This window comes from Argopecten irradians, chromosome 4 (genome assembly GCF_041381155.1).
Source record: "Argopecten irradians isolate NY chromosome 4, Ai_NY, whole genome shotgun sequence".
Lineage (NCBI taxonomy): Eukaryota > Metazoa > Mollusca > Bivalvia > Pectinida > Pectinidae > Argopecten > Argopecten irradians.
This window is the reverse complement of record NC_091137.1, coordinates 22,531,463-22,545,365: the sequence shown is the minus strand read 5'-3', so window position 1 is coordinate 22,545,365 and position 13,903 is coordinate 22,531,463. Positions and strand designations below refer to the sequence as shown.

General features: G+C 34.1%; 1 protein-coding gene across 1 annotated transcript; it reads right to left on the bottom strand.

Moving 5' to 3' along the window:
• Positions 1–427: 427 nt before the first annotated feature.
• Positions 428–13,840, bottom strand: LOC138320981 (methionine synthase reductase-like). The gene is made up of 14 exons (XM_069264337.1): positions 13,737–13,840; positions 12,024–12,205; positions 11,327–11,477; positions 10,951–11,068; positions 9,899–10,379; positions 9,484–9,633; positions 8,824–8,909; positions 8,409–8,565; positions 7,786–7,966; positions 7,230–7,272; positions 5,955–6,171; positions 5,439–5,653; positions 5,024–5,259; positions 428–4,604 (listed from the first exon to the last, which is right to left on the bottom strand). The coding sequence occupies exons 2-14, from the start codon at positions 12,171–12,173 to the stop codon at positions 4,525–4,527; spliced, it is 2,265 nt and encodes a 754-aa protein (XP_069120438.1). The 5' UTR covers positions 12,174–12,205; positions 13,737–13,840; the 3' UTR covers positions 428–4,524.
• Between the last annotated feature and the right edge of the window lie 63 nt (positions 13,841–13,903).

The window sequence follows — 13,903 nt, the reverse complement described above, 5'->3', positions numbered from 1 at the left end:
AACAATGTAAAATCACCAGGTCCGTCTTTAATTAATTAACGAACAACTAGGTCCAACCAGCCAAACCGTATAATCGAAAACGGCCCTAGAATTCCGTCTTTGCAATTTACAGTGCTATCTCCCTTGCAGGTAGGTATCCATTGTGACATCATTATTTGTTGTGGGAATTGCACGATGTTTTCACTAAAAAGATTCATGTTATGCTCGGAACCCCATGACATCACAATCAATATCTATTCGCAAGGGCAGATAACTCTGTATTATGCAAATATAGAATAATCAAATGGCCAACCTGCCAATTCAAATCAACCAATGTCCATGGTCCAGCATCTCCAATATTAAGAAAGTAAGGATCCTTTTGAAATGTATATATACTGGTATAGCTGTATAAATGTATAGCTTCTCTAAAAACAACATGACAGATAGGTGGATTTTGACAATTAAAGTTTATTTTTCTTTCTGAAACTTCATGAAGATTCCCCTTTGGCCCAGATTGTGCTAAAAAAAATTCCAGTTTCACAAAAACTGTTACCTACGATGGCCGACAGGAGCCTGGCAAAAAGATATGAAAAACTGTAACACTTTTTATCATGGTACATTTTTTTCACATCTTTTTGTACTATGATATGGTACAAAAACATGTGAAAGTGCGTTACAGAATGATTATAAACATCTCTGGAAAATTCAGATTACATTCACATGTTTATGTACCAAATGAGCTGGCGAAAAGATGTGAAAGCTAGATCCTTTTCACATGTTTTTGTACCACTGATGGCACAAAAAGATGTGAAAGCATGGTTCATACACATGTGAAACGACTTACCTTTCACATCTTTCTGTACCATCAGTGGTACAAAAACATGTGAAAGCGTGGTACAAAAACATATTGAAGGGTCTGAACTTTTACATCTTTTTGTCCCATCAGTGGTACAAAAACATGTGAAACCGTGGTACACAAAGATGTGAAAGGAGCATTGGAATGTTGGAATCCAACACCATGACCTGACCCCGAACAGCAGGAGTTGATTAGGGCATCACAACAAGCATAAAATGTCGTTGAGCACTTCTGAGGAAAAACAGAAACGAAACTATTCTGCTATTTTGCGGGTGTAACTTGGGGCCTAGAATTGTTAAATATAAACCTGTATGATGTGGGCATTCTTATAATGTAGACAAATAAATGAAACATGGTTGCCACAATTATCGAATTTGTCCAATTGTTTTATGGTGTTTTCCATGAAGGTGTATGCAATCTAACTGTTGACAGCTTTATCAAGAAGTCATTTGTCAAACTCAGTGACCTTTGAGTCTCTCGCCTTTTACATGTTTCTGTGCCATGGCTGTTTTCAGCCGTTCTTTTTTGCACAGAAAGATATAAAAGTGACTGCTCACATAAATACTGCTTTCACATCTTTGTGTACCATGCTTTCATATGTTTTTGTACCATTTATGGTACACAAACATGTAAAAAAAACTGTACCATGATAAAAAGCATTACAGTTTTTTCATATCTTTTTGCAAGGCTCCTGTCGGCCATCGTAGTTTCCACTACTTTTCAGAAAGTACTATTATTAAGGGATCCTTTTCAAATTCTAAATTGAAGATTCACATTTATACAGGCGTCTTGAATTTTGAGGAAATTTGTAGTAGTCGATTAGTTTCCTAATTTATCAAATGTTCAATGGTAAAAGGGAAGGAGAGAGATGCATATTAAAGATCCATACATATGAGACACTTCTGAAGTTCACGACAGTACAGTAAAAATCCAATTACAAAGGTTGGTCACCTATTTGATAAAAAATGCAAAATGCAGTATAAGAAACATCAATCTATTCTTTTGTAAATAACTTCACATCAATACCTCGATCATTTTTTTAAATCAAACAAGGACATAGTCATTCAGATCCCCCGCCAATGGAGATATCAAAGCTGAAGTAAGTTTGATTGTGGAGACTTATGTGTATGAAAAAAAAACAGGAAAAAGGAAGTTGAGCTAAATAAAGATGGAGTATAATTCAAGTAGAGCGGGGCTGCAATTGTTGAATCAGGTATACAGCCTTGACATTTATATTAGACTATATACACAAAGATGGGTGGAGTTTTGCAAAGTAACATTTACCATTTATCATGATATTTTCAGCAATGTTTCCATGGTAACGGAAAAAGTGCAAAAAATGAAAACCTAAAAATAGCAAAAGGTACTACTAGACCATAAACAGAAAGTGTCTATGAAGTTTCGTGGAAATATCTCTTCTGGTTTTAGAGTTATGCTCCGGAAATGAACCTGCTACAAAAATATGATATTTTCAGCAATGTTTCTATGGTTACAGAAAAAAGCACAAAAAGTGAAAACCTTAAAAATAGCAAAAGGCACTACTAGACCATAAGAACAATGTGTCTATGAAGTTTCATGGAAATATCTCTGCTGGTTTTAGAGTTGTGCTCCGGAAACGATTCTTACACAAAAATCTGCCATTTTCAGCAATGTTTCCATGGTTACAGATAAAAGTACAAAAAGTGAAAACCTTAAAATAGCAAAAGGCACTACTTGACCATAAGACTAATGTGCCTATGGAGTTCCGTGCATATATCTCAACCAGTTTTCCAGTTATGCTGCGGAAACAAACCTGGTACAAAAATATGATATTTTCAGCAATGGTTCCATGGTTACGGGAAAAGTGCAAAAAATGAAAACCTAAAAATAGCAAAAGGCACTACTAGACTATAAGAACAATGTGTCTATGAAGTTTCATGGAAATATTTCTGCTGGTTTTAGAGTTGTGCTCCGGAAACGATTCTTACACAAAAATCTGCCATTTTCAGCAATGTTTCCATGGTTACAGAAAAAAGTACAAAAAGAGAAAACCTTAAAATAGCAAAAGGCACTACTAGACCATAAGATCAATTTGTCTATGAAGTTTCGTGGAAATATCTCTTCTGGTTTTAGAGTTATGCTCCGGAAACGAACCTGGTACAAAAATATGATATTTTCAGCAATGTTTCCATGGTTACGGTAAAAATGCAAAAAATGAAAACCTAAAAATAGCAAAAGGTACTACTAGACCATGAAACCAATGTGTGTATGAAGTTTCGTGGAAATATCTCTACTGGTTTTAGAGTTATGCTCCGGAAATAATTCGTACGGACGGACGGACAGAACCCATTAGTATATCCCCCGCCAACTTCGTGGGGCGGGGGATAATTAAGTTCAAGATAGAAATTCTCACCCCTTTATATTTTCAAAAGTTTTCAAAAATAATTCTGTTTACACCCTAATTATGACAGTATGACTAGATATGAAAGAACAAACATCTCAAAACAAAATACTGCTATTAAATAAAAAGTTAGTTAAAAGATTTCTTTATATTAAACTCAAACATATATGAAAAAGTATTTTAAGAGTGAAGAAAACAGTACCTTTCTATACAACTCCTGGTATTAAAAAAACCTCACAATTTCGGACCCAGCATTCAGCAGCCCAGAAAATTCATAATCTGGATGGTTTAGGCTGGGAACGGATGTGTTCTAGTTATCGATAGTCCACTGTAAATGTTGTTTTCATTTTTTTTTTTTTAATTCTCAAGACAGCAATTCTTTGGGTTTAGCTATACATCACATTCCATTTCAAAATCTCTTTTCTTCCTAGCATCTGAAACAACTCTGATCAGATAAAGCTTTATATCACACAGGTTTTTATTTATTCATTCAAAGTTGGAGTATTGGTACAAATAATATGTGTATTTATTTAAAGATGCTCCACCGCCGACAGCGCATGAATGATGTTCATTATTTGAACAATAATTGGTGTTCAATCGTGTGTATGCATGTCTAATTAACACAAAAATAATATATATATATTTTCATTTTGCCTTTGGTGCATGCGCAATCAGTACTTCATTCCATATAGGATATAAAGCGTCAGAATTTTTTCGGGATGCAATTAATTATTTTTCATATTTTTAACTTGACGTAGAATTAGAAGCTCAAACTTTTCAATGGTGGTAATGGTGTAAAGTAAGTAATTTTTGTTACTGAAGAAAAATGCTTAATCGTCTGCTCCTGTTTTTGATAGTGAAAAAATATCATTTGTCAGTGGTGGAGCATCTTTAACAGAATAATATCAAACACCATATAGACTAAAGTTCACCCAAAGAAAGGCACTCTTACTCAAGCAATCTCTGACTGACAGACCAGAGAAGATTTAACTACATTATCAGAAACTTGTGACCAACTCAATTGAAAGTATCTTGTTGGTGCCAGCCAATTGAACACTACACACTCGCACTGTTTAACACACTCTCAAAGCTTTATCAACCTCCTGTCAACTTTGAAACATCAACTGAACTATATTTTACAGACATTGTTCTCCCCCTAAAATTTCACAATGGACTGGTCCAGTCTTTGTTTCAGAACAGCCTAAATGTGTCTTAAGGAGTCAATGAGTTAATATACACTCTGAAAAAACTGTTGATGAATCAGTTACAAGGAATTGCCACACAAAAGAACTTATTCATACAGTAACTTTTACGTCCACACATCCTCCAAGTAGAATTTGTATAGTCGTAACTTCATCACTTGTTTCTTGGCTTCATCCGCATCAATACCTGTGAAATGGGCGGATTTGTTAATTACATTATAAATCAAATTAACATGATACCAGACTGTAAATTATATCTTTACTCTGTATCTTAATACTTCATAACAGTGTAACCTGCTATGTAAGAAAAAACACATTGGTAGCTTTAGTTATTCATATATCTAATAAGATGGGTCACTGGACAGGCATAGATAAACATAATGTATACCGGTGATACTATGTAAACTACAGTATATGAAAATGTCTCGCAAGATACAAATTTTCGTTTAATTTTCGCAGAAAAAACTTTATCATTGCAAATATGTTGAAATCACAATGGTGTGAAATACTGTATGTAAATATATAGTAGTTTACAAAACTATTCCCCCCACCCCATACCTTTTTATTACGAGGAGATAATTACACTTTTGATTTACCAGTACCTACCTTTAACTTTCTGTAATGAGTTGATAATGGCCTCATTCACATCCTTCGCCATATTTTTAGCGTCCCCACACACAAATATTTTGGCTCCTCTGTCTATCAGAGGCACTAACTCCTCAGCGTTCCTACAGATATTGTCCTGTACATAACGTGGTTTATCAGAGTCTTGTTCATCACGTGAGAAACACACACACAACCTTGTTAAGATTCCAGTCTCGTCAAACCTTGCTAACTCCTTCCTAAAAAATAAAATCAACAATACATGGGTTGAATTTTTTTACAGATTCTCTCTCTTTCCTCCATTACAAAGTCTGGTACACCTTTAAATAACTCAACTGGCTATTAGAGTTATTATAAAAGCAACAATGAAACCAAGAAAGATTAAAATGTTGTAGTGATAACAATCCCTGTGACCCACCTGTACAAGTAATCTTTGTCTCTATGACGACAGCCATAGAAAAGCCAAGTATCTCCATATAAGGAAATGTCGGCCATCTTTGCCTTGAGAGCCTCTCTATGACGTAAGAAGCCGATGAATGGAGCAACACCTGTCCCTGGTCCCACCATGATGAGAGGCACTGTCAGATCATCAGGCATATGGAAGTGTTGACTGGTCCGAGCAAATACTGGTATCTGTTTATAAATCAACAATTTAAATTTCTACAATTAGTCATGTCTAACCATAAACAATGTTTAAGTAGTAAACGCTAAATTTTTATGACATTCCTTTGCATTTGCCGTGTAACACGCTATTATTTTCAATCCTTACTTTTTCACTGGCGGATTAATCGATGCTAAATCATACTTTACCCATGTCGTTTTGGAATCTAAAAATTCTCGTATTGGTTAACAAGAGATGTAGGGCTATTTGATAAGAGTCAAGCCACCTGAACCACTCGTCCACATTGCCCTATTTCTTATATGGATGACTTACCTTTATAGCTGATAGTTTCATACAGGCCACTTGTTCACTGATGTCCCCATCCACTGAGGATGGACACTGGTCAGTATAAGATGTCTGTATAGATCTGGTCAATCGGTCAAGCATTCCGGTACACACTCCAGTTCGGTCAAACATGCGGCCAGCACCACAAGGTATGTCCATTACATTGAAGGCTACCTCCAGTACACCAGGCTCGGCTATAGGTGAACTGTATATACAAACAAAACTTAAATAGGGCATTTTAAATTGAACAGAAGGTAAGGACTGAGACAGGTAGGAAAAGTTTTTGTAAATTAATAAGTTTGAATTACCGTAAATTAGGAAAAATGAGTACCGTATTTCACCGCAAATAAGACCCCTCCCGCAAAAAAGCCCCCCACCTATTTTGACACATTTTCAGACTTAGGGGGGATGTCTGCAAATAAGACCCCCCACCTATTTTTCAGTTTACTGGATGATGGATTTGAGCAATGGAGTAATTAAAAATATCACCAAAATGACCTTGCATCGGAATTTCTTTTTGTTTGTTTTATCGGCATAGAAAAATCACGTAGTAAAAACTGTTTGTGTGCTTGTTATTTTTCAGACTTACGTTACAACTGCCCTAGTACTTTTTATATTTTAATTTGTCATAACATTTTATTAAATTTTACACATACGTCTTCATTATTATTATAAATACTTGAACATCTTGCTATTACCCATCTGTCATACGACTGTTAAAACAATGACAGGACATTAAAAAATCCAAGATGGCGACCTCATAGATCGATGTTATCAGTCGGGTTGTCCGCAAATAAGACCCCCCACCACTTTTGACCTTTATTTCTTCTCTGGGAGGGGGGTCTTATTTGCGGTGATTAAAGGTGATAGTTTTAAGGATCTGATGACTTCTCCATCCAAGAATTTCATATTTTACTTCATATCTCAAGCAGATAATCCTTCCAGTTTAGCTTCAGTAAACATTCAAATATAGGTTTTTAATGCATTTTTGAAATAAATGTCAATAGGTAGTTTTGTATAGTGACTTGGTATGAGTATATGTTTCATAATGAGGTAAAAAAAATGAGTATATGTTTGGCTCCACCTTCTAGTATTATGATGTATATTTTTGATACTCAAACCACATCATTTTACATGTACTTTTTTAACCTGTTATAGTTAATTAATGTTTTATGTTATTATGTAATGTTTTTAATTGAGGGTTAGACTTTAATAAAATATTTGAACTTGTACAAAAAAAACAATGAAAAAGTAGAACAATACCTGCACACAGAATAGGGCCTGGGCTGCAATCTGGGTAATTGTTCTGTAACCAAAACATTTTGTTTAGAATTCTATTTGGAACCATTGATAGTATAAAGTTAACAAAATTAAATGTTAACAGATATAATTCTAATCTGGATGGACAATTAAATAAATATAAAACTAGTAATTATCTGTAAACATATAAAAGTACATGTCTCCATGAGATAAATTACATCCATCTCGAGATTATGAATACTTGACCAGAGAAAAAAGAGCACAACTAGACATACAGAGGATGACTTTGGCAAGAGTCACACTAGTTTCTCTTCATATGAAACAGTTGTAATAAAATGGCATAGGACAGACATAGACAACATTGATGGGTGAAGGAGACAAAACAATTACTGCATACTGGAAACCAATTTTTTTCCTGTGTGGAAATTTAATTTTGGGCATTTCCTGAGCTATCAGAAAATAAATTGCCACAAACCATGTTTCGTATACATGTTTGGATTAAGTAGAACTTTAGATGTAGGTAAATCTTTTGAAACATTCACAGACAATCTATACGTACCTAGAAGTCTTTCAACGGGTGGGTTACAGGAAGTGAAAGCCAAGAGAAGATCGAGGATGCCAACACCAGCCTCGCGTATAAATTGTGAGTAGTCTGAACCACCTTGTTTACTACAGAGTTCCTGTAGTCGTCGTCTCTCTCGCTCGTCTGATGTGTACTCGGCCAAGGTACGGATAACAGCCTGCAAATAGATATTTATTGGGAAATTATATACCAAACTAATTGTGAAAATCCAATTGTTTAGGGTAAGTTATGACCGTAGATATAGATGTAATTGATTTAAGGAATTATACTCAAGCAATCAAGGATTCAAGATGATAAGCATACAAAACAAATGTAGGACAAAGGTCAAATTAAAGGTCAATTTGACAATGTCAAACTTTTGGCCCTAAGCCGAACTAAACAAGGTATGGATCCTAGTATGAAATTTGTCATGGAAAAATGAAGAACATTAGCTTATAGACCCTTGGAGAAAGACGAATGAACAAAAAGATGAACCATATTTTCTGGAGTATAAGTCACAACTTTTTTAATGAAATAATATAAAACTGAAAGATACTCGAGTAAAAAAAAAAATCTTTGGTCCTTATGAATACACAAGCTAATAATTAGATATTTCTCACCTTCTTCGGGGGGTCCCTGATGTCAATGCAGGTGTTAAACAGATGTCTGAGTGAGCTGGTAGTAGGGTAATATTGTGGTATTGTTGGGTTCTTTTTCTTGGTGTTCTGTACAATGGATAATTGACACACTTTGTCTGCCTTATCTGAAATATCCAGCCTGTAACAAAACACATATATATATGTATGACCAATAACTGCTTCTATACTACACTTTCATACTTGTGTACATAATAGAAGAAGAGCAAAAAAAATGTATGCAAAATGTAAAAGGGCTTTTGTGCAAAAGCGACACAAATCAAAAGGTTTGTATAAGTCCTTTAGACCAAATACTCTGTTTAACTCTGTTCTGTAAATTGTTCTGACTTATGTATGCTGATATTGAAATATTCATCTGTTGACACTAAAATCAAAATACCTGTGCAGGAGCTGGGTTACCTCCCCTTCACTGTTAGAGCAAATGACAGAGATACTGTCTCCTGGCTGGTAGTCAAAAGGAGAGTCCTGTCATAGGAAAAAAAATGGTATCCAAAAATTAATATCACAGAAAGCATCAGTAAAGAAGTTGATAAAAGAAAGTAAATGATAGAAGACTGTCTGAATAATGGTTGTTTCAACATGAAACTGATTTTTTATTGAATTTTTTTTTCATTTCATACAACATTTGATAACTTTATGCATGGATTATTACAGATAATTCAAGATTTTGTAAAAGAATGTTATAACAAGAATATGAATCAGTACATATATAGTACACAGATATAACATCTAATGTTTACGATCACCTGTGTCATATTTTGTCACTTTGACTTTTAAAATAATTTTCCCCAGTGTCCTTTTCAATATCAAAAGATAAAATCTAAAGAATTAACACTTTTATGATAAATCACAGTAAACTGTTTTAAATTATATGCGGTTTTTTAAATCAGAAGACTGATTTCTCAATTACCCTGGACAGCTCAAGAAAAGTTACTGCGAGATCTGACACAGATTTGAATACCTTAGTACGATATGTCTGAATATATTAAAAGCAAAATAGATATTTCCCATGCATGTATTCAGAAAATGATGTAAAAACCTCAATGCCAAGTCGTAAACTGATGGTTTTCTTCATAGCCTCTGGGTGAGTCATCACTGTACTAGATAAAACTGTTGCCATGGTTACTGATGAAGCAGCGGATGGAAAAGGGACACCATTTTGTATTGTTAATTCACTGATACTGCCATCCTGCAAATATAAACAATCAATATACTCTTAACAATTAATATTCTTCAAACTTCTTCACTTTTAAATATCAAATACTTATGCATAAATCTGCATTTGTCATTGTTTTCATTAAGGACTTCATTCAATAAAACACCTTCTATCTCCCAATGCTTTTGTAGTTCCAAATAAAATCATTAACGGTAAATTGAAATTATTCATCAAATTCACATGTCACTATTATACTGATACCATAGATCTAGACATTTCAATCTTTATGCAAGTTTACCTTCATTTCTGTGTCAAGGTATTCCAATCTCAGAAAGCCTTGTGCCAATGCTGGTATTGTTAATGTTGCATCTGTCAATGGCAACACTGAAGTTTGAAGAGTAGCCCGTGTAGCCTCAGACTCGCTAGTACTTCTGTTCTGGGCATAGTCTTTTGGGAGTTCACTACATGCTCCCCCCTCTTTTCTGTCTATTTGCGAAGCATCTTCATTTTCTTTGTCACTCTGTCCATCTTTTCCATTTTTCGAATTATCATTCCTAGATATGTCATTTTCAGTTGAAGTTTCAGCTTTCTGAGACACCATTTCAGTTGAATCTGTATTATGAGAGTTTGTTTCTATTGCGTTTTCAGATTTGTCTTTATTAACACGTGGCGCCTGGACAGTAGAAATCCCAACCTCAGTTTCTTTATATTTATGTCCATGTAATTCACAAAGAGCTTTGATCAATCCTTCCATCCAAGGCTCTACAACTACTTCTAGTCTACAAAACAGAAATTATTATCTCTGGAATTATCTTATAAAGAGATATATTACCTGGATATCATATTCCAATAATATTGTTCTTTACACAGATATTTATTTTCTTACTGTTTCTTTGCCAGTATTTTCCATGTCAAACTTCCATTGCATACTTTTAAATTGGGGATTGTTGGCATCATCTTGGCAGAATTATTCCTAAGCTTGATCTCCAACTTAGAGTCAAGGTTAAAATGACCTAAAGCAAGTACTCTGTACATCAATGTTAATGATTCAGCTATACCTCCAATATGTATTACTTTATCTGACGGGAGTACCGGGTAATTACAATTCCTATCCTTTCTGTCCTGTATACAGTTCAAGTTTACGACAGGCAATTGATGGTTATGGTGAACATTTAATATTATTATATGGAGACAACAAACAAGCAGTGTGAATATGTCGACTAAATCATTATTGAAAATATACAGTTTCTGGGAAATTCAATTTGAAGGTGTTAAGCTGATATCTCACTTTAAAAATTAATATTATATTGAGTATGACACATCAGTCAATCAAATGTTAGACATACATACCCTACTGCATCATCTCCCCAGCCTGAAGGATAGAATCTCTTTGCTCCAAGCTCTTCAAGTCTATTATCTAAAGTTTTAGCAGCATTACAAAAGTTTGTATAGTTAGAGTCACCAAGACCTGAAATTATAAAATAATGCCTTTTAGTAATTTAATTCATATTTTCTTCTGATCATTTATCAATGAATCAAATACCAAATCAAGAATTTAAACACAATTCATATACATGTATATGTAACACTAATGTTTAAAGTGACTCGTCGTGGTATACTCCTAATTTTTCATAACATTATATAATTGTTGAAGCCCAAAAAACCTGTAAAAATATTCTATAATAATATATACACTTGACCATAACAGTAATATATATCTACCAACCTAACAATGCATATTTCAGGTTGGCTAGGTAATCATCAGGCAAAGTCTTTTTCTTAAGTCTACGGAAAAACTTGAGGGCCATATCTGGTGGGTCTCCATCGCCAGTTGTGGAGGTGACAATTACTACACAGGTTTCTCGTTCGATGTTAAACTGAAGAGTAAATCATAACAGGTCAACCATATATGTATACATATACAGAAGAAATGGCTATATTTATTGCTACTACTGTATTTCGAGCCAATAAGCCACCCCATCCTTCAATATAAGCCCACCTACCCCTTTTTAAGGCTTCAATTTCACTTACTTGAAATTAAATGCAGACTGAAAATATGAAAACTGTGTTGGTTTCCTTACTGGTTTCATTTGCAAATTGATTTATGGCTTACTTTGTAGAATATTTTAAGAAAGGCTAGTCAAAATTTGTTTTATTATTTTTTAAGCGCCCTGGACGTTTATTGGATAGAATATGGTGTATCTGTTGCAGGCCATAGTTATATTTGTCTCTTAAGTTCAATACTATTACAAAGAGCATAAACATAATATCTGGTATTCTTTTGTGATATTCGTTTATAAAATTTTAAGAAAACAAATCTCAAAGTAGTAATCAGATTGGATTCTCTGTAATTTGTGAAATTTAAATTTAAGTGTTATTCAATTTAAATTCATTCATATACATTTATAATCATATACACATACCTTTTTCTCTGTTTTACCAAGATCATGTATGTCAACTTTAATGCCTTGTACCTCAACCTTTTCAGCTATTTCCTTGGCAATAGCTTCAGCTTGACCAGTTTGTGTTCCAAATAACAAAAGGAAGCGATCAGGTTTTGACAGGACAGGCATTCCGGATGAAACTCATACCAACTTAGGATTTCCTGCAAAAGATTTGCATGAACCAGAGTCTGAATGTAATTTATATCAAGGTACACAATTAATATTATGTAAAGCCTTAAATCAAATAAGATGCATTATTATTTGTTGATAAAGGGATAAAGTAATAAAAATACATATTTTTCCTGACAAGGAATAGAACCAGTGTACAAGTCTCCAGTGCAGAAATCTACTATTCTACCGCATGAGCCAAGGAAGCATGCTCTGTCAGCTGAGTGACAGAGACTATATTTTTAACACTATATACAGTCAACACAGACCCACTCCTTTTATCTCCTTCTTGTCAGATCAGTCAGTCTGTCAATTATGATGATTTGTGATCTTTTTGGGGCTTTTGTGTAGTGGTGTGGTATATATTTACAGTGTCTGAAAGTGAAAGTGAAGATTGTTTCTTTTTAGTTTTTGTGCAGCTATCAGATAAAAAGTGTAGAATTTTAGTTTTGTGAAGGCTTCAAGGACTGTACATATGGGATGTGTACCCTGAAGTCTTCGAGTGTGGTGCTTTGTACTGCTGCTACCGGTAAAAGGTTACATTGTGTGATTGTATGTGGGAAGGAGTATTTGTATATTTCATTGGTAGCAGATATGTAGCGATATGCATGTCTAGTTCTGCAATCTCTTTTGATGAGGAATGGTGTGTTGAATATTACTGTTTGTGTATGCTTTTGAAATGCTTTTGATGACTGACAATCACCTGAATGAAAAGTATTTTTGGATGTACTGTCATTCAACCAGTTGATTTTTGTTTTTATAACATTGAGAAAACAAATAAACTTTTGTGATTGATCTGATGAGAAACCAAAAAATAACCTTTACCCATTACCTTTATCAATATATTTCAATGCATGCAGACTGATTTCTTTTCATTTTTTTCCTCGTTATATAATCATGAAATATTTTTTTTTCTTCAACAAATAGTCCTGCTGCATGCAAGAAGAGAAGTATATATATTTATAAGCATCAATAAAAGTAAATTGTATGAGCGGAGACTTATTTCTTATTGTGCCGAAATATCTTGTTTCATTTCAACATATTTTATTAATAACAAATATTAAAGGGATTTGACAACAGGCAAGCCTATATAAGTCTTCTCCCGTCCCGGAGGTTACATTGAATACATATTTACATACATAGATGGATTATCTGTCAATCTATATTATATTGGAGTCTGGGTCGAAACGTCTTGTACCCTCTTGTGTAACTGTGAGTTCGACTACAAATTAACGATATCGGATCAGCACATTGAAAAATTGCTGTTTTAGTTTTTAAATTGAAAATCACAAAAGTCACATACATTACTTTATGCCATGGCAATCGCGTGTACGTGTATACGATCAATCAAATCATATCTGATGAAATGGATTTTTCACGTGTTTCTTTCGATTACGCAACCTTCTATTTGATTTTTTAGTATTACTTCTTGTAGGCTAAATAATCGCATCTCTTATTGTTGATTTGTATATCTGATATGCCTTCAATCAACAAAAATGAAATATTGTCATTAAACCAACCAACCAGTAAAATGGGAACACGTTGTTTTGTTTACAAAAATTTCGTCTGCATCCATCGACGACGGAAGTGAAAATGAATCTTTCCCCGAAGTCAGTGCTTGATGTTTATCTATATTTAGACTTTAAGAAGCGGAACATTAATTGTCGTTTACGAAATACAAAACTTTAATT